Source organism: Aotus nancymaae, unplaced genomic scaffold (assembly GCF_030222135.1).
Source record: "Aotus nancymaae isolate 86718 unplaced genomic scaffold, 86718_ANA_hifiasm-v0.15.2.pri h1tg000040l, whole genome shotgun sequence".
NCBI classification, from domain to species: domain Eukaryota; kingdom Metazoa; phylum Chordata; class Mammalia; order Primates; family Aotidae; genus Aotus; species Aotus nancymaae.
In genome coordinates, this window is record NW_026988454.1 from 32,195,438 (window position 1) to 32,220,873 (window position 25,436).

At 33.0% G+C, this 25,436-nt stretch overlaps 1 protein-coding gene across 8 annotated transcripts in view; it reads left to right on the top strand.

The window, feature by feature from the left end:
* The window catches only part of AHI1 (Abelson helper integration site 1), a 220,647-nt gene that overhangs the window by 82,662 nt on the left and 112,549 nt on the right, over positions 1-25,436 (top strand). For 7 of the 8 annotated variants that reach the window (XM_064360653.1, XM_064360649.1, XM_064360650.1 and 4 more), the window contains 3 exons: positions 7,353-7,549; positions 13,243-13,269; positions 23,318-23,438. In XM_064360653.1, coding sequence (XP_064216723.1) covers positions 7,353-7,549; positions 13,243-13,269; positions 23,318-23,438 — 345 coding nt within the window. The remainder of the gene's footprint in view (positions 1-7,352; positions 7,550-13,242; positions 13,270-23,317; positions 23,439-25,436) is intronic. The other variant, XM_064360655.1, reaches the window with a different exon arrangement.

The following is a 25,436-nucleotide window of genomic DNA, read 5'->3' on the forward strand; positions in this document are numbered from 1 at the left end:
ATAGTTTATTCAGTTTTGATATCCAGCTTATCAATTTGCCATATGCTGGTAGATGCTGTCTCTTTTGGTTGGCTGTGAGACTTGAGTCTGGTACACATTACTGTATAGATTTTAAACAGTTTTATTAGTAATACTTCAAAGTTCTAATTTACTTAAAAGGTATGTCAAGGAAATATAAAATTACTATCAGGACCTCAAACACAGCCAGGCTACCAGAATTGAAGTGTTAGTCTATAGAACTTCTTGGATCCATCCACTCAGAATCTCAAGATTAGCTGAAGGAGAAACAAGTTACGCCAGATAAAATACAACAAAAAACATTGTAAGTCCTTGAGCAGTCACTACAGATGTTAGAGAAAGAAAAGGAGAATGCTATGTAACTGCTAAATCCTGGGAAACTGGATAAGCAGAACTACAGCTTGCAGGAATGATAGTATAACTGGAAATATATTAGTTTATAGCTAAAGAAATTAGGTATCCAGTAAGATGACCATATATAGTAACAGGGCTATATATAATAAATGTCTTGAACAAAGGAATTAAATGGTGAACCAAAGGAGAATCTTATTATTAATATAATGTAAGAGAAAGAATATGTTGTGATTCCAGGTTCACTTTATTATAAAGTCAGTAATGTAAGTACATAGATTGTAATAATAGCAAACCTTGCATTTGCTTCAAATGCAAAGGGCAGTGGATTAAAATATCTTATTTCCTCCATTCTTCCTCCTATAAAGATAAAAATCTCTTAAGAAAACCACATTATTTTTTCATAATTGTTTAACTCAAGAACATACACAAAGCACCAAGCTTATTCTATGAATCAAAGGACTGTCCATCATAAAAACATTTTAAGAATGTTTTAATTTTATAAAATTTGGAATCCCAAATGATAGCCAGAAGTTTTGATGAACATAACATTTCTTTAAGCAAATGCAGTTGCCATCTCTGTGCTCTCATCGTCTGTCCATTCCTCTGCTATACCACTTAGCAACTTGCAGTAATTTATTCTCCTTTGGAAGGCTGAAACCTCAAGTGGGTCCAGTGTCTGTATATCCAGAACCTGCTTAGTGCATGGTCCATGGCAGCTCTTCAGAAACTGAGGAAAAGATGGGAATGATACTGTTAAAATTACAAGTGTTAAACATATCAGGTTAGATCAGAGCTAAATTTTAAAGATGCAAAAATTAGCACAAAAAGTAATGATAAAGTGAAGAAATACAGTTACTTAATTGCAAAATTATACTCCAATCATGGCCTATATCAAAGTGTTTTAAAACTCCTGAAATGTTAAAAGCATAGAGCTTGAAGGAATATCAGAATTCATCTAGTATAACCTATTAGTATTTTACAATGGAATCTGTATAGTCTGACACAAATTGATGTATATATTTGTGGAGGGTGGAGGAGGGAGAAGAGCACAAGAACTTGTGAACAGCTTCTGTTTCTAGTATCTGAGAAACTAAGTGTTTGTGAATATTTCTGCAGATTTTGTTTTATGGCTGCCTTCACAGAACTAGAGATGCTGAAGATGAAATAGAGTGTTTAATTTGACTTCTTGAATACCAGTCAGATGGCTTTTGTATAGAAAATTTCTTTTAGATGACAAAAACAAGTATTCATAATTGTTTGTATTTATTTTTGTTATCAGCTTCCATTTGGGCCATTTTAATCCTTCTGAAAGGCATCTTAATACCTGGAAAAATAAGGAAAGAGATAATTAGGCCATGCTTTTTGTTACTTTTTTTCCAGTTTAAAATATCGTTTTTAAGAAAGAATAATAATATGTGTTTAGCGTATCATAATGCTGAGAAAATTGTTTGACAAAAAGAGTAAGATGAAAAATACTGAAATCTTACTAACCTGTGTAACTGTTGCTTATATAGGTGTATGTGCCTCTGGAACATTTTTATGCATGTTCAGTCACTCAGATTAAAGTGAAATCATGGTTGGCAAGTACACAATCTCAGAGAAAATATAGGGAATTAGAAAGTGTCATTAAATAGTTAAATCCAGTTTTATTTTCCATTCATAGCATCAAACCAAAATTAAATGTTGAAAGGACAATTTTAAAAAGCAAATAAGACAAACATCATGAAATGTGATATGCATTTGTTGATTTATTTATTCCTGAAACCCACCTGCTAATGTTAAACCTTCCAAATTCCAGTTCATAGAGCACTTTTATTTTCTTTCACAGCCTTAAAATTTCTCTTGTTCTGTAAGCAGTCTTTGAAGAGTCGAGGTTAAATAAGTGTTCTGATTATTTGGGGGAAATGTTCAAAATGGTTAATGAAAAATAATAGTGAAACCCAAAACAATCTATAGAGAAAGAAAAAGGCTACACTTCTGTTTAAAAGTAGTAATTAGTATTGAGGAATGTCCATCACTGAAAGGGTGGAGTGTAAACAGGTCCTCTCCCTTTATAATATCCTTTGGTACTCATTACTTTCAAGGTCTGCAGGGAGAGAACACCAATTATTATTGAGCTGTTCTTCATTTAGAGTGCCTAAATGAAATAGTACATGAATATAAAGATCAAAGACCTAGCATTGTTTATACGCATCATCTCAGACTCATAGTTGGTGAAAAAACCAAGACTGATAACTTGAAAAAGTGGTCGTCCTTTTGTATACTGACTATATTGTTTTATAAATTTTTTTTTCCAATTGATAATATATTATGGGCAGTTTTCCATTGTGTTAATTACATTTCTATACATAATTTTAGTGGCTAAATTCCCTTTCATTAAATGAATACACCATAAAAAACAACTGTTGTTGCACAATTATACTGTTATATCTTTTTCAACATTTCAGTAGTGCTTCAGTATACACCTAGCTACCCTTATTTAATTTGTTCCTCAGGAAATATCTTGAGTTACAAAGGGTCAGTTAAACAGGTTAAAAAAAAAAAAAAAAGCATAACTTACTAATTTACATTTTTATTACCAATTCCTTTAATTTATAGTGAAGTTAAATATCTTTTTATTGGACACATAGTTCTTTCGTGAATTTTCTTTAATGGTTCTTTGCCCATTTTTCTGTTTATTAATTTTTAATGCATTTTATGGGAACTCTTTGCATAGTAAGAATAATTACCTCTTTCATCACAATTTTTTCATTTGCTTTTTTTTGGTGAATGGCTTTATTGAGGTATAATTGACATACTATAAACTGAACATATTTAAATGTCCCATCTGATAAGTTTAGACATTTATACACCTGTAAGGCCATTGCCTCAATCAAGACAATTAACTTATTCATCATCCCCAAAAGTTACTTTGTGCCCTTTTGTGTTCTGTTCTTTCCTCACCCTTACCCCAGGCAACCACTATAAATTAGTTTGCATTTTTCAGAACTGTATATAAGTGAAACTGTACAGACTATGTACTCTTTTCTGTCTGGCTTCTTTCACTTAGAATTACTTTGAGATAATGTTTTAGCATTTTTCATCAGTTTATTCTTTATATTGTTGGGTGTTAATTGTATGGCTGTGCCACAGTTTGTTTATCCATTCACCTGTTGATGAACATTGGGGTTGTATCCACGTTTTAGCTATTACAAGTAGAACTGCTCCAAATATTCACATACAAGTCTTTGTATGGACATATGCTTTCATTTCTCTTGGATGAATTTCTAGGAGTAGAAGGGCTAGATCATATTGCAGATGTTATGTTTGACTTCTTACGAAGCTGCCAGACTGTTTTCTAAAGTGATTGTGCCATTTAACATTCACATCTTTAGTGTGTGAATGTACTTGCCAACTTTGAAATAGCCAATCTTTTGAATTTTAGCCATTCTAATATACATGCAGTGCTATTTTATTGTGGCTTTAATTTGCTTATCCCTAATGACTAATGATACTTAGCACCTTTTTTGCATGCTTATTTGTCATCCATATAACTTCTTCAGTAAAGTGTCTTTTCAAATGTTCTGTCCATTTTTTAAGTTGGCTTATTTGTTTTCTGACTATTGAGTTTTGAGAGTTCTTTGTGTTTTCTGTATACAGGTATTTTATCAGGCATACAATTTGCAGGTATTTCCCCCCAGTCTGGTTTGTCTTCTAATTGTCTTAACAGATTAAAGAACATAAGTTTGAAATTTGGTTGAAGTGCAAATTATCAGTTTGTTCTCTTACTCATTTTAGTGTTGTATCTAAGAAATCTTTGCCTAACCCAAGCTCACAAAAGTGTTCTCTGTTTTCTTTTTTTATTTTATTTTATTGCATTTTAGGTTTTGGGGTACATGTGAAAAACATAAGTGTTCTCTGTTTTCTTCTAGAAGTCATAGCTTTAGGTTTTACATTTAGATCTGTGGTTCATTTTGAGTACATGTTGTGAAGTATAGATCAAAGTTGGTTTTTTTCACCTACGAATATCAAACTACTCTAACACCGTTTGTTGGAAAAACTGTCCTTTCTCCACTGAATGGCCTTTATACTTTGTCTATACACCCTGGGCTCTCTATACTGTTCTTTCGATCAATTTATTTATCTTTATGCCAGTAGCAAACTGTGTGGATTACTGTAGCTTTATAAGATTTGAAGTCAGGTTGTATTAATTCTCTGTTCTTTTTCAAAGTTGTTTTGGCTGTTCTAGGTAATATGCATTTGCATGTCAATTTTAGAATTTATTTTACAATTTCTCCAAAAATAACCTCCTGAAATTTTGAGTGGGACTGCATTGAAGCTACAGCTCATTTGGGGAGAATTTACATCTTACCAATACTGGGTATGCCACCCTGTGAACACAATGACAAATTGTTTTGTCACTTTCTCTCAGCAGTATTTTTAGTTTTCAGTGTACAGGTCTTTCACATCTTTCAGAACATTTTTTCTAAAGTATGTCATATTTTTTATTCCATAGTAAATGGCATATTTTTTTTTTAATTTCAGTTTTTGGTTCTTCATTACTTGTATATAGACGTAGAGATAATTTTTGTGTTTTGATCTCATCTTAAACCTTGCTAAAGTCAATTCTAGTTCTTTGGTTTTTTAGATTCCATTTAGAGTTTTTACACAGAAGTGGAGCCAGGACCTCAGAGTAAGAACTTCCTTAAATTTTGCTGCCAGTGTGCTTCTCTTGCCTCATTCCACTTTAGCTCTACCTAGACAATCATGTCTGCAAAGAAAGAGTTATTATTTCTTTTATACAATTTGTCCATTTTTTGGTAGTTTTGAGCAGCAGAGTAAATCTAGTCCCTACTCCATTTTGGTCAGAAATGGAAGAAACCTATTATGACATTTCCTTTTTAATTTTTATTGTGGTCATTTATTTATATATTTTGTTCTTAAATATTATTATTTAAAAATCATATTAGCTCTGTCATCCAGTCTGCACTGGAATGCAGTGACAGCCTTCACCTCCAGTCTCAAGTGATCCTCCCACCTCAGTCTCCTAAGCAGCTGGAAACTACGGGCACATGGCACCCTGCCCAGTTAATTTTTTAATTTTTTGTAGAGACAGGTTCTCACTGTCTTGCCAGGGCTGGTCTCAAACTCCTAGGCTCAAGCGATCCACCCACCTCAGCCTCCCAAAGTGCTGGGATTATAGGCATGAGACACTGTGCCTAGCTAGTTTTTTTATTTTAATGAAGACTCTTTAAATGTTCGTGTTACAAAATCTGTTCATTGGTCCGGGTCCATAGGAATTTTGACAATTATTAACCTTTTCTGACTCATGTAATCCATCGATGGATAACCTGATAAAAATTATGAATCTGCTTTCCAGAAACATTTATATACACACATTCACATTTCCATAATAATTTCAGTAGTCCATAGACTTCCTGAAGGCTCATCCATTGATTCCACATTATGAATTCCTGTTTTGAGATTTCTTTCTTTCATGTTATGTTTAGGAAGGATTTCCATTTCAAGATTATATAATTAAGGAAATACTTTTTTAAATGATGAATTTATATATATTTTTCTCCTTTGTATATATAGACAGGCATTTTAAAATGTTTCAAATTCATGTGTTTTAAATGATCAAATAAGGTAATGTGTATGTGATAGCACCCCAAAAGATGTAAAGTGTCACACAGGTGCTACTATGCTCATTGCCATCATCATCATCATCATCATTAAAACATTCACCCTTTGAGCCATCTTCCTCACTCTAGAGAATTAAATCCAAAATAGGAACTATGTTAAGAAACAAAGTCACAGTGGCTCACGCCTGTAATCCCAGCACTTTGGGAGGCTGAGGCAGGCAGATCATGAGGTCAGGAGATCAAGACCATCCTGGCCAACATGGTGAAACCCCATCTCTACTAAAAATACAAAAATTAGCTGGGCGTGGTGGCGCACGCCTATAGTCCCAGCTACTTGGGAGGCTGAGGCAGGAGAATTGCTCAAATTCAGGAGGTGGAAGTTGCAGTGAGCCGAGATCACGCCACTGCATTCCAGCCTGGTGACAGAGCAAGACTCTGTCTCAAAAAAAAAAAAAAAAAGAAAGAAACAAAGTCAGCTATCAAGTACTTATTCTTGCATGATCTATAAGGGAAAACAGAGAACACTGTAGAGTTACCTCTTGTTATCCATAGAGGACTGGATCCAGAACCCCTGGGATACCAAATCTATGGAAGCTAAAATTAGCACTTATATAAAATGGCATAGTTTTGCATATAACCTGTGGACATATAAATAATCTATAGATTATTTATAATGCCTAAAACTGTACAAATGCTATATAAATTGTTATACTGTATTTTTTATTGTTACTTTTTTAAAAAAATATTTTTGAGCCATAGTTGGTTGAATTCATGGATGGAGAACCCACAGATATAGAGAGCCAACTGTCAGTATAAGAGAATTAAAAAAAAAAAAAATTATGGTGCTTCATTAAATGAGATACTGTAAAACATTAATAGTGGTAATGATGTCATGGTAGAAATATGAGAAATATTTCCATTTAAGTTGAGAAGTGTTAAATTTTATTTACATTATGATATCTTACATAGAATGTATGTATAAAAAAGTATACAGAAATATGAAAATAGTTGTTTTAAAGAGGCTTGTGAATAATTGTTTTAGCATTTCCCTTAATTCTGTTATGCCTTTGATTTTTTAATATTTTTCTGCATACATATATTTAAAGTTATTCTCCCATCCCAATTTACATCGCCTTCACAGCTCAATTATAATGCTGCCTGACCTGAAATTATATTTCTTTCCTTATGATTTTACAACATCCAATAATTTCAAATTTTGCTAGTTGTGATGTCTTACTATTACCCTGTTTTTAAGATGTGTTATGCAGTTTTTTATTATTTGTTGAATGCTACAGTTTTCAGGCTTATTTGATTATGCTGTGATGATTTAAACTAATTATGGATTTGTTTCTTCAGTTGCCCAGCAGGATGTTGAAATGTGCAAACGCTACAATGGAACATTTCCATTACCTGGAATACACCAAAGTCAAGATGCCCTATGTACCTGTCCAAAACTACCCCATCAAGGCTCTTTTCAGATTGATGAATATGTCCACACTGAAAATTCTTCAACAAAGATGCAGCTAGTCAAACAGAGACTTGAAACTGTCACAGTATGTTTATTTTATGCTGTTGAAACTTTAGAACTATTTCTATCCTGTTTTACATTGCCATGCCAGTAAATATTCATTTAATGAAGTAAGTTAATTACTTAAAATTAGACCTTCTTATACTTTTATGGTTCCTTTCAGGTGCTAATTCCTAAATCCTTAATTGCAACAGACGAACTGAATTTAGAGTAATTGATCATGCTGTTCTGACTTGATCTCTCTGTAAAGACTAGCCCAAGACCTAGTGATAAAGGAGGGCCCTGAACCAGATGACCACACCTAGGATTTAGCTTATGGGTATGATTCCATCTCCTAGGAAAGAAATAGAGACTGTGACTTTCTCAACCTAGCATGGTTGCACACACCTGTAATCCCAGCCACTCAGGTGGCTGAGGCACAGAAATCGCTTGAACCTGGTTGGCAGAGGTTGCAGTGAGGCAAGATCATGCCATTGCACTCCAGCCTGGGTGACAAAGTGAGATTCTGTCCCCCTTTTCCCAAAAATGGAAAGTAAGTAAAGGCAAAGCATATCTTAAAATGCTTTGCTGTAAGAAATGGAATATTTTAGAGTGTGTTCTCAATAAAATAGAAGAAAACAATTTCTATTAATGAAGAGATGAAAAGAGAGTTCCAAGATTTTGATTTTAAAAAGACATCTAAGATAAAATGAATTTAAACAAATTCAAAAGGTAAGCTTTAATTCATTCCACATTGCAAGTGGTAAAAGAGAAAGTTGACACTTTAAAATATCAGATCAATAGTGTAGAATAGAAAACTAATTTCAGAAGCACACAAGAATACAGGAAAAAAAGATAGGTGAAAACTGTAGTTAACAGTGTAGCTCTAGGATCCAGATGCTTAGGCATAGGAATAGCATAGGCTACAACCTGTGCCAGCTTAGTGACTCTGGATAAGTTTAAGTAAGCCTAATTTTCCTCATCTGTAAAATGGAGGTGGTTTTTGTTTTTGTTTTTCTTAATTTAGAAATAGGGTCTCCCTTTGTGGCCCAGGCTAGAATGTAGTGGTACAATCATTGCTTACTGCAGTCTTGTACTCCTGAGCTCAGGCAATCCTCCTGCCTCTGACTTTTGAGTAGCTTGGACTGTAGGCACACACCACCATGCCTGGCTAATTTTTAAATTTTTTTGTAGAGACAGGGTCTTGGTATGTTGTCCAGGCTGTTCTCAAACTCCTAGCCTCAAGCAGTTAGCAGTCCTCTTGCCTCAGGCTCCCAGAGTGTTGAGATTTCAGGCATGAGCCATTATGTTGAGCCATAAAATGAGGATTATATTTCTTACCTTACAGGATTTTTCAGATTCAGTAAGACCCTAAAAGTAAACCTCTTAACAGGGTGTTTGATACATAGTGCCACTGATAAATGTTAGTTATTATTGTTGATAATGAGAGATGGATATGAGATAGATTATGCACATGGTTTATCAGTGTTGTCAAAGAAGAGACAAGCATGTGTAAAAAGAGATAATAAAGATCAAATACAAAGCCTTCCTGTGCTGAAGTCCGCAGTCTATAAAATGAAAGTATCTATTACCAGACCAATTAATGAAAAGACACCAGTGTCTTAGAAATGTCCTAGTGAAACGGTTTGATTTTTAAAGCTTTTTTAAAGAAAAATCATAGATATGATGGGGGAAAAAAACTGGTTGTTAGGAACTAAGCTATCTTTGAACTTCTCCATAAGAGCCAAAGTAATAATGAAGCTGAAATAACTAGTAGTATAGTACAAATTCATAAGATAAATCAGTGAGGAAAGGAAGAATTGTTTCCTTGTATGGTATTGGGAAACCCTGTAACTATGAGTTAACTGAAAAATGCAGTCAGTTTATATGCATATGTGGCCATTTAGGTCACTTACCTAAATCAAATTCTCATTTACCAAGGAGTTAAATATGAAAATCCAGATCCTTTTAAAAACTAGGAAAATATGCTAGCAAATATTTCTCAAATGGATAAAAACATACTAATTTTTAAAGCCGTAGAAAATCCTCTCCCAGAATCTTGATAGATTATTGACATAGAATTTTAAATTTCTCTGTTTAAAAATATAAGGATGTGTATGTATGTGTGTATATATAACACACACAAACACAGACATATATGTGCAACAAACACCAGCCTGGGAAAATATTTATATAAAATGTCTTGAAGCAGCCCTTTTAACATGCAAAAAACTAAACAGTCAGAAAAATAGTAAATCTTTAACCAAGAAATGAGTAAAAGAAATAAACTGTTCTTCTAAAAGGAGGAGATAGAAATGTTTCATAAGCATATTTTAAAAGTTCTATCTCACTACTAATAAGAAAAGTACCACAGAAACCAGGTAAAACTGAAAAACAGATAATGAAAATGATGATGAGGAGGATGTTTTGTTAAAGGTAGTGTAGCATTTTGTTAGTGAAAATTCCTAAAAAATTTTTCTCAAAGATAAATGGTCAAATGTAATAAGAAGCCTAAGCATCCTGAAAGATATCTTTGACCATACTTTCAACAGAATTAAGTGGAAGTCCTTTTATCAGAATTACTTTGAGCTCCTTGAAGACAGGGGCTGTGCAGCCTTGTTCATTGTTTTATTCTTACCTTCTGACACAATGTCTGTCACTTAATAAATATTATCCCTTTTCTTGCTCCCTTGATAGAGATCTCAATTAATTTTAAACTAAATATGCAAGGAATACATTGAGACAGCTTTGATTCTGACTATGCTCTCTTCCTCTCTCCTTTTCTTTATAAAGTTAGAGACTTGAAGGTGTACCAGGATGCAAATTACATTCCATCTCTGGGCTTAGATTTACCCTAAACCCAGAATATATGTTAGAATATAGAAAAAAATTATATTTCTCAGTTAAATTTTAGAATATATAACTATAATAAATTTATTTCAATATTGTAGTTCTTTGTATTTCAACACATTTAATGTAATCAAATAATGCATGGTGTTCCAGATTTTAAAAGGAAGTCTGAATAGATACACTGAGTTTTAAAAATGAAGAGAAACGTATTTCTTCACAAGGAAAAAAAAATGTGTTCCTTCTCTAAAACATTGCATGGCAAAATAACTTCATCTACAGACGTAAAAACAACTCACCAACAGATGTAAAAAGCAACTTTCCTATAGTCTGTCGGTCTTTATACTATAAAACTTAATATCCTGGAATCACCTAAGTCTTATAACTTTTCTCTAATTTAATTTTATATACCTGTCATCCTCAGATAAATGAAAAGATGTGAGAACTAAAGAAAGTAGATGTAAAGGAAGAATAAAATCAGAAAAATGTTTTTTTAAAAATGAAAGCAAAGGCAAGGGAGAAGTAAATGGATAATTTATTATAAAAAAAAACTTCAAATTGTTACTTTATTTACCTTTTCCATATCTTTTCTTTTTAAAATTATTTAGAGAATATGTCTACTTTGGTATTGAGATAGATAGAAGCTGCCTTTGGAAATGAAAGCTTTTGCTTTGGTTTTTGAAAACCGTTATTTTTCCTTTATTGAGAGATTTCACTTAATTTATTTTTTGGGTGCTATCTGCCAAGTATTTTCTTTCAGAATGTACCTAGTATGTATGGGAATAAAAACAGTGTCATCTTTATTCCCATGGCAGCCTCATTCTATATTTTGCAAGCATTTAGGTTAACTGAATTCCCACCTTTTGTCATTATGCCTTTTCTGTTGTTTCTTGGAATTGCATTTCAGTAGACCCCAAATTCCTTTTTTACTTCATTATTACAATAGGAATGTTTTTCTAATAAATTAGGTTATAGGTTTAGAGTATGATTATTTCTGTGTATGTGTGAGTGAGTTGTATAATAAATTGAGTTCAGTAGGTATGTAATAGATGTTTAGGCATTAATGAGTAAGGGATACAAAAAATACATAATTCTCAGTTATCGGGAACATTACCATTTAGTCATAATATAAATCACTTAATTATTTCATAATTAGCATACTTGACTGCATGTTGCTGCCACAGCAATACCTAACAACATTCTGCAACCCAGGTAAGACCTCACGGGTAGACGATATCCTGTAGAGCATTGGTATATCTCATTCTAAGTTTTCAGATCCAGAAATGTGGCTGTAATAGTGCATCCAGAGTTGCTCCGAATCTGTAGTATCTATTTAAGAATACTCAATCCTACAAAAAGTTGATTAATAAATGAGAATCCATTAAAATACATCTGATAATATAATAAAAGGTAGACCATTCTGGCAGGCTGAACACTCAAGATCTCTCCCTATCTAAATTTAACATGAAACCCAGGCTAATGACCACAGAGTTGATTGCTAAGCAGTCATAGGGGTATGGATTGGATGGGTTTGAAAATGTTTTATGCCAATTTTGAAAAAAGATTGATTAATTTTCTCTACCCCACAGGAGATATCACCTTATATATTAATTAATGATAACTAACATCTGTTTAATTATTAGTAATAATTGATCTAGTTCTGGCACTGTGCTAAATGCTTTACATTTTATTGTATTTAATCCTCAAACCATCCTATAGGGATGAGTTTTGTTTCCATTTTCCGGAAGACGAATTTGAGGCTTACAGAGATCAAGCCACATAACCAAGATCACACAAGTAGTAAGCACTGGAGCTGGGATTCAGCCCAGGTGGTTGGACTCCCATGTCCACAGTCAGTTTTACTGTCTCCTTTTAGTGACTGAATTACTGATATGCTTTAGACATGGTATCTGCCCCTTAGAAATTTCTAGGTAAAACATTAATAGATACTCTAGAATTGCAACTCTGGATGCACTGATAAAATCAAATTTCTGGATCTAAAAACTTAGAATGAGATATACCAATGTTCCCAAGATAATATCCACCTGTGAGGTCTTACCTGGGTTGCAGAATGCCTGTAGGTATTGCTGCAGCAGCAACATGCACTCAAGTATGCTAATTTTGAAATAGTGAAATGATTTATATCATGACTAAATGGTAATGCTCCAAATAACTGAATTATCTACTTTTTTAGTTCTCTTTTTTTTTCTGAACTCCATGTTGATTATGACCATTTTTTACTAGTTCTATACTAGACTGATGATATATGCTGGTTAACTCCTAATTGGACTTGAATATTTTTAGTGTCTCCTTAGCAGCAGATTTTCAAGTTGTCCATAATACATTGACTTTTACTAGTGTCTGTTTCAAAATGATCTTTTCTTGGTCTTGTACCAAGAATTGTACATAGTTCCTTTCTGTAGCTCCTTCAATATTAGTCATATATTTTATCACTTAGTAGTATTTACTATTTAATATTAGATTTCATCTGATACAAATAATATGGGAATTCTGTTTATGGTTATTATTATTTATAGAGATAATTGTATATTGCAGTTAACTTAGCATGTGTCTTTTATACCTGTTAGGGTTCTAGTATATAATTTTATTATTCTATTGATTGAAGAGCAAGTTTTTCTTGAGGCAGATACCTGTGAGCCCTCAAAATTTCTCATTGCCATTTGTTTGGGCAAGTTAGACTCACCCTGAATATGTCATTAAGTCTCTTTCATTGGAAACAATGCAGAGTGACAACTGCAGGATAATGGATGAAGAAACTTACAAATGTTGATTTAGGTTATTGGAAAATTAACATCTGAGTATTTTGAAAACAGTCAATACTTTATTTAATGAAATTATGAATACTTCCTTATTTTTTTGTATTTCTTTTAGGAGGTGATACGATCCTGTGCTGCAAAAGTAAGTTGCTTTTATTACCCAGAAGATAACTTTAAAGGTATAGTGGTGCACCAAAGAATTGGAATGCACCATTCATAGAGTTTGGAACCTTTATAAAAGTTAATCTGAAGTGTACTTTCGTTATTGGAGCTCAGGTTTATCAAAGAATTATAATACTGGAACCTGAGATTTCAGTAAGGGTGATCAAGATTTGAGAATACTAAGTGATTGTTTGAGATATACTTTCAGTAAGGGATCAGCAAGGTCATTTCATTATCAGAGAAAAATTTTATATGATATTTAATTTGTATAAGATACCAGTCAATATAGTTCCAGTGGGTATATGCTGAGTAAACTGTATAAGCATTGAAATGCATACAGTCTGTGCACAAATGATTTATTGTACTGATAATGCTCTTCTTCATTTATAAGTCTTTCACTTTTCCCTTCTCATTTAACCATACTGTATAATAATCCTGAGAAATTGATTAGATATAATTGTTATTCCAGTTTTAGAAAGGAGGAGACTGATGTTAATTGAGGTTAAGTGATTTGCCCAAGTTCCCAAGTTAGTCTAAAAATGGTAGTGTACAAAAAGGATCTTGATTATTAAACAATTTCAACTAAATCGTATCCTTGATGTTTTCAACATAGCATAGCATGGCAACTTTCTTCCTTTTTCAAGCAAGATTATTTTATGTCTAACTTTTAACTTAGGTGTTGGGAAAATAAATTAAGAAGTTGGAATGGCAACATGTGTTCATTCTTCCCTATTCTTCTGTCCACTCCCAAAATTCAGTTAAATAATTAGACATCTGTTCATTTAATAGATATAATTATATATCACAAAGAAAAGGTAAAACATCCAGAAGGAAAGAATTAGAATGGTGTTAGTATATTTAAAGACTGCTCCATATAATATCAATGTAATGGAAATTTTTTTTAATACAGCAGATACCTACTACCATTTGGTAGGCACTTGGAATACAGTAGGATGTTATCTCTTTCCTCAGGGGGCATCTTAGGGAGGGCGGAATGTGTCAGAAAATACAAGGTACAAGGCTTACCCCATCACTGAGCTGTCCAGCATCAGTCAGAACCCATCACTTTTATACCTAATTATCACAAGGCAACAGGATATGGAATATAGACAAGGGGAAGGAAGACGGGGGGGAAAAGAGAACAAGCTATATTCTGACTTGGGCTGCAGATGTTCAGGAAATGTTCCTGATAGCAATGATTGGTGTAATGATTGTAGCTGCAAGATTACTAAACCTTCTTAAGCATGCATTGTATATAAAATCGGAGGCAAAAATATAATTTATTTTCTGACTAGCAATTCAAAGCTATTTCTCTTTAACAAATGTGCTGCATACTCTTCTTTTGCAATGCTGTCTGAATGTCCAAAGAGTAAAGTGTCCTGCACAAATTGGGCAAGGCTTTATGGAGAACAGCCTCTACTAATCTGGAAACTCCCCAAGAGTGAAGGACCATGCCATTCATCATCATATCCCTAGTATTTAATAAAGGTAGAATAAATACTCATTGAAAAAAATCATTAATTTGGAAATTAATCAGTGTCTGGAAAGATTAACCTTACTAGTATCTTAAGTTTCTTTTTTGTAATAGTTTTATTGAGCTATAATTTACATACCATAATGTTTACCCTTTTAAAGTATACAATTCACTGGTTTTTACCATATTCACAAAGTTTTGCAACCATCCCTACTATCTGATTTTAGAGCTTTTTCATCACCCCTGAATGAAGCTCCGTATCTCTTAGCAGTCATTCCCACAATTCCTACACATACACACTCCAAATACAAACTCTTGGAAAAATTCCTGGCAGCCATTAATATACTTTCTCTATAGATTTGGCTAATCTGGACATTTCATATAAATGGGATCAGATGATATGTAGTCATTTGTAACTGACTTCTTTTACTCAAAATAATGTTTTCAGGATTCCTCTATTTGTAACATGTATCAATGAACAACTCTGGGGTTAGGGTGACCAACTCCCTGTGCAGTCAAAAATTAATGTATAACTTGTGACTCCCCAAAAATATAAGTACTCATAGCCTGCTATTGACTGGAAGCCTTAATGATAATGTAAACAGTTAATTAACACATATTTTATGTTATGTATATTATATACTGTATTCTTAAAGTAAGCCAGAGAACAGAAAATGTTATTAAGAAAATTATAAGGAAGAGGAAATACATTTACTATTCATTAAGTGAAGTGAATCATCATAGAGGTCTTCCTTTGTCTTCACATTGAATAGCCTGAGGAGGAAGAGGAGGGTTAGGTCTTGCTATTTCACTGGGGTCAGAGGCAGAAGAGGTGGAGAATTGGGGAGGGGAGGCAGGAGAGGCTGGCATACTTGGTGTAACTTACTGGAAAAAATCCACCTGTAAGTGGACCTGCACAGTTCAAACCCATGTTGATCAAGGGTCAACTGCACTACTTTTTATTGCCAAGTAAGATTTCATTGTACGAATAGGTTGCATATTGTTATATTTGATCGATTTTTGAACATTTGGGTTGTTTCTACTTTTTAGCTGTTAAGGTAATACTCCTATGAACATTGTGTGTATAAGTTTTGGCACGGATGTATATTCTCATTTCTATGGGATATGTATCTAGGACTGGAACTGTTGGGTTATATGGTAACTATGTTTGACATTTTGAAGAACTCCCAAAACATTTTCCAGAGCATCTGAACTATTTTAGAATTCCACCAGCAATGTATGAATGAAGTTCCAATTTCTTCTCATCCTCACCAACACCTGTATTCACGTCTTTATAGCCATCCTAGTGGGTGAAAGGTGGTTGTATCATTGTGATTTGCATTTTTTTTATGACTAATGATGTTGAGCATTTTTTATGTGCCATTCGTAGTTTTATTTTCTCTGGAGAAATGTCTGTTCAAATATTTTGCCCAATTTAAAAATTGGGATTTTCTTTGTCTTTTTATTATTTACTTTTGAGTTCTTTATATATTCTAGATACAAATGTCTTATGAGCTAGATGATTTGCAAATATTTTATCCCATTTTGTGGATTGTCCTTTCACTTTCTTGATGGTATCTTTTGAAACAAAAGGTTTTAATTTTTATGAAGTTGTTTATTTTTTTTTTTGTCACTCATACTTTTTGTGTTGCATAGAGGAAACCATTTTCTAGCCTTGTGTCACAAAGATTTACTCCTATGTTTTCTTCTTAAGATTTTTGTAGTTTCAAATCTTACATTTAGGCCTGTGATTATTTTGTGTTAATGTTTATATGTTATATGATGGACAGGTGCACTTTCATTCTATTGCATGAGGCTGTCCAGTTGTCTCAGCACTGCTTATTGCAAAGAGTGCTTTGCCCATATACCGTGCTAGCGCCCTTGACAAAAGTCTTTAATCTTAACAGCAGAGTATACTTAGGCAGTTTCTCATCTATTAGATCTAGGATAATAAATTTTCACAAGGTGTCCATTATATGAGTTTTTTTCCCTTCTACAGTATTTTTATATTGTTGAAGGCTCACTTGTTTTTTCCACTAGGATTCTTTAAGCAAGTATTTATTGAGTACCTATCAAGTATTTTTCTAATTGCTTGGAATATAATAGTGAACAAGATCCTTTTATTGTAGAGAGACAAATAATCTTAAAAAGAAACCAATAAGGTAGTTTCAAATAATAAGTGATGTGAAGAAAATAAAGGAAGTTCATGGGACAAAGAATGATGAGGGGAAGCTACTCTCGAGAGGATGATCATAGAAGGCCTTGCTGAGAGAAACACTTGACAAGGAGCTACTCATGTCCTGCAAAAATCCTAATCTAGGAAGAAAAGTGGCATACTCAAGGAGGAGAAAGACCACTTTGCTTAAGCAGTGTAGTGAGCAAGCAAGGAGAAACAATTGTAAACCAAAAAAGTATCTGAAACAGGCCTCAATCAATTTAGAAGTTTATTTTGCCAAGGTTAAGGACAGGACCCAGGAGAAAAAGCACAGAATCACAGACATAGGCTGTGGTCTGCCTTGCCCTAAAGATGATTCTGGGGGCTTCAGTATTTAAAGGGAAAAAACAGGCTGGAGGAGAAAAGAAGGGTATGGTCACATTACTGAATCCATAAGTTGCAAGAGTAAAGGAGCACGTGAGGGAATAGTCAATTACATATTTATCTTGCCCTCAGAAAATTGGCACTTTCCAAAAGATAAGGTGAACATGGAAGCTACCTGTGGAGATACTTAACTTTTATCTGTAGCTGTCTGCTTATAAATAAAAAGAAAGGAACTGCTTGCATGACTCAGCTTTCAGCTTAATTTTTTTTCTTTTTGGCATTAGATTATAAATTGCCTCGGGGAGGACTAACACACACACTCTCTTTTTCTGTCTCTCTTTTTAAATTTTAAATAATACTATTTTCACTTCTAATCATTATATATCTGTCCCTCCACACTCCTCTGTAACCTTCTTGAAGCCAGGGAACTTCATCTTTTTTTTTTGAATTATTAAATCACCTAACCTAGATGAATATAAATTCAGCCAAGTTGAAGTTTATTATGTTTAGTAGAAGAATGTTGTAAAGGTAAAATAGAATGTATATTATAGTCAAATTCACCTCAGAACACATTATTCGCTGAAATCATTTTTTAAAGGTTTAAAAAATAGAGAATCTAGAGAAAATAATTTTTTAATTATTCTATTTAAAACATATAATTGGATATTTTTGAGATTTGAATAGAGTAGTGGTTTTCTGTTATTTGGGAAGGATTCTAAAAAAAAAAAAAGTTTTAAGAAACGTAATTATTTTTTCATGGCATTCCAAAACTGGATAACTGCAAATTAAGATGAGAACTTATGGAACACAAAAAAGAAACAACAGACACTGGGGTCTACTAGAGGGCAAAGAGTGGGAGGAGCAGAAAAGATAACTATTGGATACTGGACTTATGCCTGCATGATGAAATAATCCATGCAACAAGTCCCTGTGACACAAGTTTACCTATGTAACAAAGCTTCACATGCACTCCCAACCTAAAGTAAAAGTTAAAAAAAGATGTATTATTTTGACACTATTTGGAAGACGGCTTAACTGGAGGAGTAGTACAAACTATAGTAATCTATGTGGAATGTGGTGAGCAATCTATTATGAGTCCCAGCTTTCTAGCCTTGGCAAGTAGGTGGAGAATGATAGCTTTCCCTAAGAAAGTAAACAGCGGGGCAAAGGTTAGTTTAGTTCTTAATGATCAGGAGATGTGTTTTAGACTTAAGAAACATCAGCATTAGAAGGTAGATGAATTGGGGAAAAATGTTCCTGCCCAGTGTAACTATGTGATGTGAAGGAAGAAGAGGAGCTCAGTGGTTCTAACAACTAGCACTGATGAGGAACAGCTAGACATAGCAGGATAACCAAGAAAATATGGCTCCCCAGAAACAAAGATAGAAGGATCGATGGTGGTATCAGATAGAGGCCCAAGTGAATCTGCTGAATTTGATCATTTGAACTCCAGTGTTACCCTAAGTCCAGATTTAGTTTCATCATGGAGACAAGCTTTGTTGTAGACGGTTGAAGATTAAAGGATTCAGATATATGGATCACAGTTGTGTGCTGTTTTTCAAGGAGTTTAGCTTTTAACGAAGCTTAAGGAGGCAATGGAATCAGAGGGAGGGTTTTAGTTGGTTTGTTTGCTCTTTGTTTCTGTACTAAAATAGAAGCGTCTGTGCTTCTAGCCTGTGGGGAAATAGCCAGTAGGAATTTGAAAGTACCATTTGTTTCTTGTTTTGAAGCAGTGTCTACCCTATCACCCAAGCTGAGTGCAGTGGCATCATCACGGCTCAATGCAGCCTCGACCTTCTGGGCTTAAGCAGTTCTCCTGCTGAGGCCTCCTGGGTAGCTGAGACCACAGGTGTGCACTGCCACGCCCAGCTAATTTTTTTATTTTTATTTTTTAGAGATCTTACTATGTTGCCTAGGCTGGTTTTGAACTCTTGGACTCAAGTGATCCTCTGCCTCAGCCTCCCAAAGTGCTGGGATTATAGGCATGAGCCATTGTGCCTGACCTGAAAGTAGAATTTGGAAGAGCTTTAAGGATATCCCTAAGGGGACTGAGGGATGAATCTTGAACAGAATGCTCCTCTTCCTCTGACCCTAGAAGTAAAGACATGAGGATAGGTACGAGAGGTGCATTCTTTTAAGTTTGGAAATGAGAAGTTCAGGGGTTTAAGACCGAAATTTTCTCTGTGAAGTAAGGCAGTGAACTAAGAGAGAAAAAGAGGTAAAGGTTTTGAGAAAAACAAGATGCATTGAGGTAAATTGCTTTACCCTAAGGAATATTGCTGGATAATTGGTTTGAGCCAGGACTAGATCTTAATTTTAATTCACATGAAGGAATCATATCAGTAATCTATGAACCACCAGTCCTTGGAACCTATCAGAGGTTCAAAAATCTTGATTAAATATTACCCAAAAGACTTTATAGTGATTGATTCAAATTTGAATACTGATTTTAGCTAATGTAATAGTAATGAACTGGTTTGGGAGTAAGATTTTCTGGCATCTTATTGCTGTAGAAATTTTTCTTTAACAGTTACAGTGTTTTCTTCCAAACCCCTCACATCTCTATTCTGGTTTGTAAAGAAAACATCTGAGGGCCAAGAGGTCATATTTGATTTGCTGTTTATAATACCGTAGGCTACTCATTGCTTTGACTTTACTGAGCTAGAAATCACAAGTAGCATAAGCTACTCTTAATATTTATATTATGAGAATGTAAAGGATATCTGACTTCAAATATCTTGAACCTCACTTTGGCTCAAGTTTTCTGTGTAACTTTTTCTTTGATACTGGTATTTTAATTTTTACAACAGATACATGATTTGCAAAAAAAGTTTCCTGGGTATTATTGGTTTCTTTTTTCTAATGCCACCAGAACTGCCATCAGATTAAAATATTATCTGCCTTATTGTTCAGATTAGTAGAAAAATATAACAACTGTCTGGGAGAGAGAGATGAATTTGTGAACTTTTAAGTATGCAGACAGCATTAACATTCTCTTGGTTGTAATTTAAAACCAACTGGAGGTGTCTTCACAGCTTGAAATTTCATAAACAATTCTACTTCAGATGAATGTAGCATGTAATCTAAAATTAGCTAAACGGTTAGACTTGTAAGTACATATGGAAATGAGTACTGTATCTCTCCCAAAGCTTTTAAATTTTAATCAAAGAGAATTTGATTAAAATTCTAAAAGAGAAACTAATTGTCTGCTTTCTTAATATTGTGCATTGTATTTTATGTTTAGAGCAGCAAGTTTTTTAACATGAAAATTAACCCCCTTCTAAAGAATTAGTATTTGCATGTTTTGCTTGTCTGTTTATACCCTAAAAGAGTAGGCAAAACAGTTTTGTGACTAACTTGGCAGAAGTTCCAGGTGATATTTTTTTCTTTATTATGAATTATATTAAATTTTTATACTTTTAGTTTTCTCCAATATGGAGGTATTAAACTGACTTTGGCAGACTGTGGTTTTTGCATGAAGCAAACAGAAAAGTGTGTTGTGAAAAGAGGGTAGATTGGCGCAGGGTAGACTATCTTAACCAACCTTTCTGTTGTTGTAAAATTATTAAGCAATTCTTTTCCACAGCATATATTTCAAAAATAGATATTGCTTCACTCTATTTAATGGTTATTATTCTTTTTCTTCCTCTAAATGAAGTAATAAATATGTACAAGCTAGCCTTGAAAATGCTTTAAGTTCTAATTTCAAATAAAATTGCTAATAATAACAATAATGATTAACAGTTACCCCAAACCTTAGAAATTAAGTTATCTGCTCTGTTACGTTGCTACTCTCATTACTTTATGGACATTTGAATAGTCTGTAAAAAAATAGTCAAGAAAGATCAGAATTATAAAAATGTTTAGGAAGAACATATAATTATAGATTATAGTTTTTTTTTTATTTTGTTTTAAAAGAATGGCAAGTCTTTTTATTGTAACAGAGGCATTTAAATATCCTATTTTAGTTTTCCTGGTATTTTTTGGTTTTAGCACAAATTTCTGAAGAGGAAGACTATAAATGGCTATTGTGTGTATTTATCCATATCTATATCCATATCTATATATGGATAATGTAGGTGTGTGTATGTATATGCATATATGTGTATATATCTTCATTTCCCCAGCATACGCCTGTTTGCAGCAGATTTTTAAATGCATTATTTGATATTTAAGATAAAAATGTTCAAGAACAAAAAAGTAAAACTGAAAAATGATTCCAAAAAGAAGTGAATGAAATAATTAAGTGATAACTATGTTCTTTTCCATTTGAAAGCACAGAACTCAGAAAAATTGACTACATCATCATACTACATTATAAATACCTAATTAACCTTACATCTAGTGATGTTAATAATAATTAATATAATATCTTACTTATATACTACTATACGGTTTGCCCTTGCCAATATATTCTGTTTAATCTTTTTCTTATTTAATATTCTTTAGTGCTTTTTGGTTCACAAATGAATAGCACTTTATGATACCAGTTTATCATTATTGCTTTCCTGGCACATTCCCATTGAAGCATAGATATTATTTTTCTTATCTCCATTTAAAGATGGAAAATGAAGCTCAAAAATATTAAATGAGTTTGTTGTTTTAGGTATTGTAGATGAAAATAGTCAATTTTGATCTGTTTTCAGTGGATTTTGATAGAATTTTTAAAGCTGGATAATATTTTAGGACTGATGTAGTATTTGACCCCTCCAACTACTTTGGAAAATACTTTTATTTTTTAATGAAATGATATAATATTTTAGGTACTTTAGAACTGTATTAACATATGGTCTTAATTGACTTTTTCACCAAATTTGCTATCTCTTCGCTCTGAGAGAAAAACCTAAACTGAGATATACTGTTTATTATCACTGTTTAAAAGCAAAAAATAGAAAAAAAAATTTACAAACATGGAAATGATGAATCTGATAAAGGGCATGTAACCAGAGCCCTGTATTATTTTATACAGAACATCAAAAGGGAATTTTTAAATACTTGCACAGTAGAAGTCCTCTGTATGGTTTTCATTATTTAAACAAAAAATGGGAAAGGGGCTGTTTTAATATGGTAATATTTTTATGCCATAAATTATTATTTTGTTAATTTATAGATTACATTTTTTAGGTGAATTAGAAAACCAGACTATCAATTTCCCCAAAATAGGTCACATTTTGTTGCACTTCTTGAAAGTAATAAAGCAGATATAAGGAATGATTTGTTAATAATTAAAAAAAAGATTTTTTTTCTGGAACTAATGCTGATTGACAAGATGAATTTACTTATAAACATTTTAGGCTTTTTTAGTGAATTATTCTTTAGTTTCCTCCAAGAGCTGTAGTTATAAAGTGTCGTTTATTGCACATTTCATTTCTGTGAGGCTAGTGTGCACTCAGATAATCATACTAGGTTTATATGTTCTACAACATTGTATTTACTTACAGAAATTTTGCTTGATTGTTATTTCAACGATATGCTTAAACAGTATCCTAAGAATAAGGTGTTTTGATGCAATGAAAACTATTTCACATGCAAGTTAGGTTACAGCTGTGTTATCTGTGTCACTGTGATGTGTATAAACATGAGTAGTACAGGTGTTTTCTGTGTATCTCTGAAAAGGAAGTACATGCTATTTCACTAAAATGCTAGAGAGATGTGAATGTGAAACATTTTTACTGTTTCTTAATTGAAACAATCAAGAAGTCATTTTTATTTTTTGCATTTCTTTGCATAACTTAAGACCACTCTAAGTTATTAATAATGTCAGTTCCATGGTAAATTTTAGTAAGGCTGATTTATTTTCATATAGCTATGTTTTCATTACAGTTATATATTTTTTCCTTGATGAAAATGATTCTCTTTTGTAAACTTTATAAACTAGCCATGTAAATCATGGCCACTCCTTTTAACTTACCATGTGTCCTGGTTTGTATAATAAACAAATATTTCTCATCCAATTTTTGCATCAGTAATCCAGGAAATTACACTGTAGTTTCTGATTTGTTTTTCCTAATACAGGTCAACAAAAATCTCTCATTTACTTCACCACCAGCGATTTCCTCACAACAGTCTAAGTTAAAGCAGTCAAACATGCTGACCGCCCAAGAGATTCTACATCAGTTTGGTTTCACTCAGACCGGTGAGCCCCTTTCTTACTTTGGCAATTCTTTTAAATGTGCAGATGCTCATTTTGTTTGATCAATGTCACTTCCTTTTTTAGAAATAAAGCTCATAATTGTCAACTTTCACACTTGATGAATTCTATTCTAGCATCTATTTTTCCTTAAAATCACCAAACTTATTTCAAAAGTAAGTTTGTATCTGGTAACAGTAGATACATTGAACCTTTCTATTAACAGATAATAATTTAAAACTAGCAAAACATGAGTTTTAAGCCTGTATGATGTTAACTCTGATTCAGTTTCCCAATTAGATAAAGAACCCATCATAGATGGATAATCCCATGTTATAATTCATTTCAAGGAAAGCCAAGATAAAATATATTTTGGCGGAAATAGGATGCAGCCTGTAGTGATATCACATCCCATTAAAGGGCAGATTAACAAAATATGCAAAAAAAGCTTGTACAAAACTATACTGAATCACTGAAGTGAACTATACAATTGTTTGGCTAATGTTTTAAATGAGTTTGAATATGGTTTTCAAAGGATATCCAAGGAAAAATATCTAAGTGAGAAAGGTTTGTAGTATTGAAAGATGACTTTTTCTGGTCACTAGCTATATGTTTTTAATATTATTTTTTCTGTTACTGAATTATTTCAGAAAGGTAAGAAAGCTGGAAATAACAAAACAATTATCTTTCACAAAAATTATAAGAAGAAAATTTGAGTATGAGAAGATCAACATAATTTACTTAGAAATTTAGGGACAATATATACCACTTTTTTACCTTGAAAGTATTTGGAATTTACATATACAAGTTACTTTAATATTGCTGTATAGGTTACATGTTATATTGAGAAAATACCTGGTTTCACAACTCTTATGTTCAACCTGGGCTGTGCCGTTTATAACCCTTATTACCTGCAAACCTTAGACTCTTCATTTGAAAACTGAAAATGATGTTTATATTATATATTGTTGAAGTTTAAATGAGATAGCATACATGAAAACACTGTAAGCATAAGGTGCTGTATGAATATAACATATTTATATTGTAAACATGATGAATATGTGTAAGCTAACTTTGAACTACTTTGAAATCTAATTTCAAATCACTATAATAATTAATAACAAATACCTCAAACCTTAGAAATTTTTAATTTCGAGGGTTCCAGATATCTGCCAGAAACTCAAAGTAATAGATTGGACATTGTTATTTCCAGTGGAGCTGCGTCATGTACTACCTCTTTAGACTTGTTCTTTTCACTCTAAATAGATACTTGGCTTGGCTTCAGAACTTGTCATTTTTATAACTAGGAGGGAGGGAACCTCTCTCCACCACTCTATCCCTACCAACTGTCTTGGAACAAACTTTTCATTCCACAAACCAGGATTAAAGGCTTAGAAGGTAAATATCTGGTTGAGTTAATATACTGTTTAAAATTCATTTAAGCAGTATCTTATGTCTGTCTCCCAACAAGGTATAGATAGTAGATATATAATGTTTTATTTTTCATTTTTTGTAAAGGGAAATAGCAGAGGGAATAGATAAGAAGGCCTTTGAAATGAGAAGAAGGATTACCACTGAGACAGATAAGGAATAAAGGGAAAGCTGGATATGATAAAGGCAAGCCTTTCAAACTTCACAATTATACATAGGATTGGCTCCATTTCCCTTCAGCTTCCATGGCCATGTAGGCCATAAGAGAGTTATTTATATACCTGCGCATACTATCTCAGAAGCATGGCCATTAAGCCATTTGGTTACTAATATGCCTAACCTCATTTTAAGGCATATCTTTCTTAGAAATGTCATTGAGATATCACTGAACAGAAAAATTGCAAAAGCATAATATGTAGTCCACTTCAGAATGGCCAAATTCATCTCTTTTATTAAGAAGCCAGACTTTATGAAAAAAAATCCTGCCTTAGGAACCAGGTGAGCTAATTTTCAGACCTAACTCTATTTCTAAATGTAGAATCTTGAGCAGTTTCTTCAGGCCAGAGTTTTCTT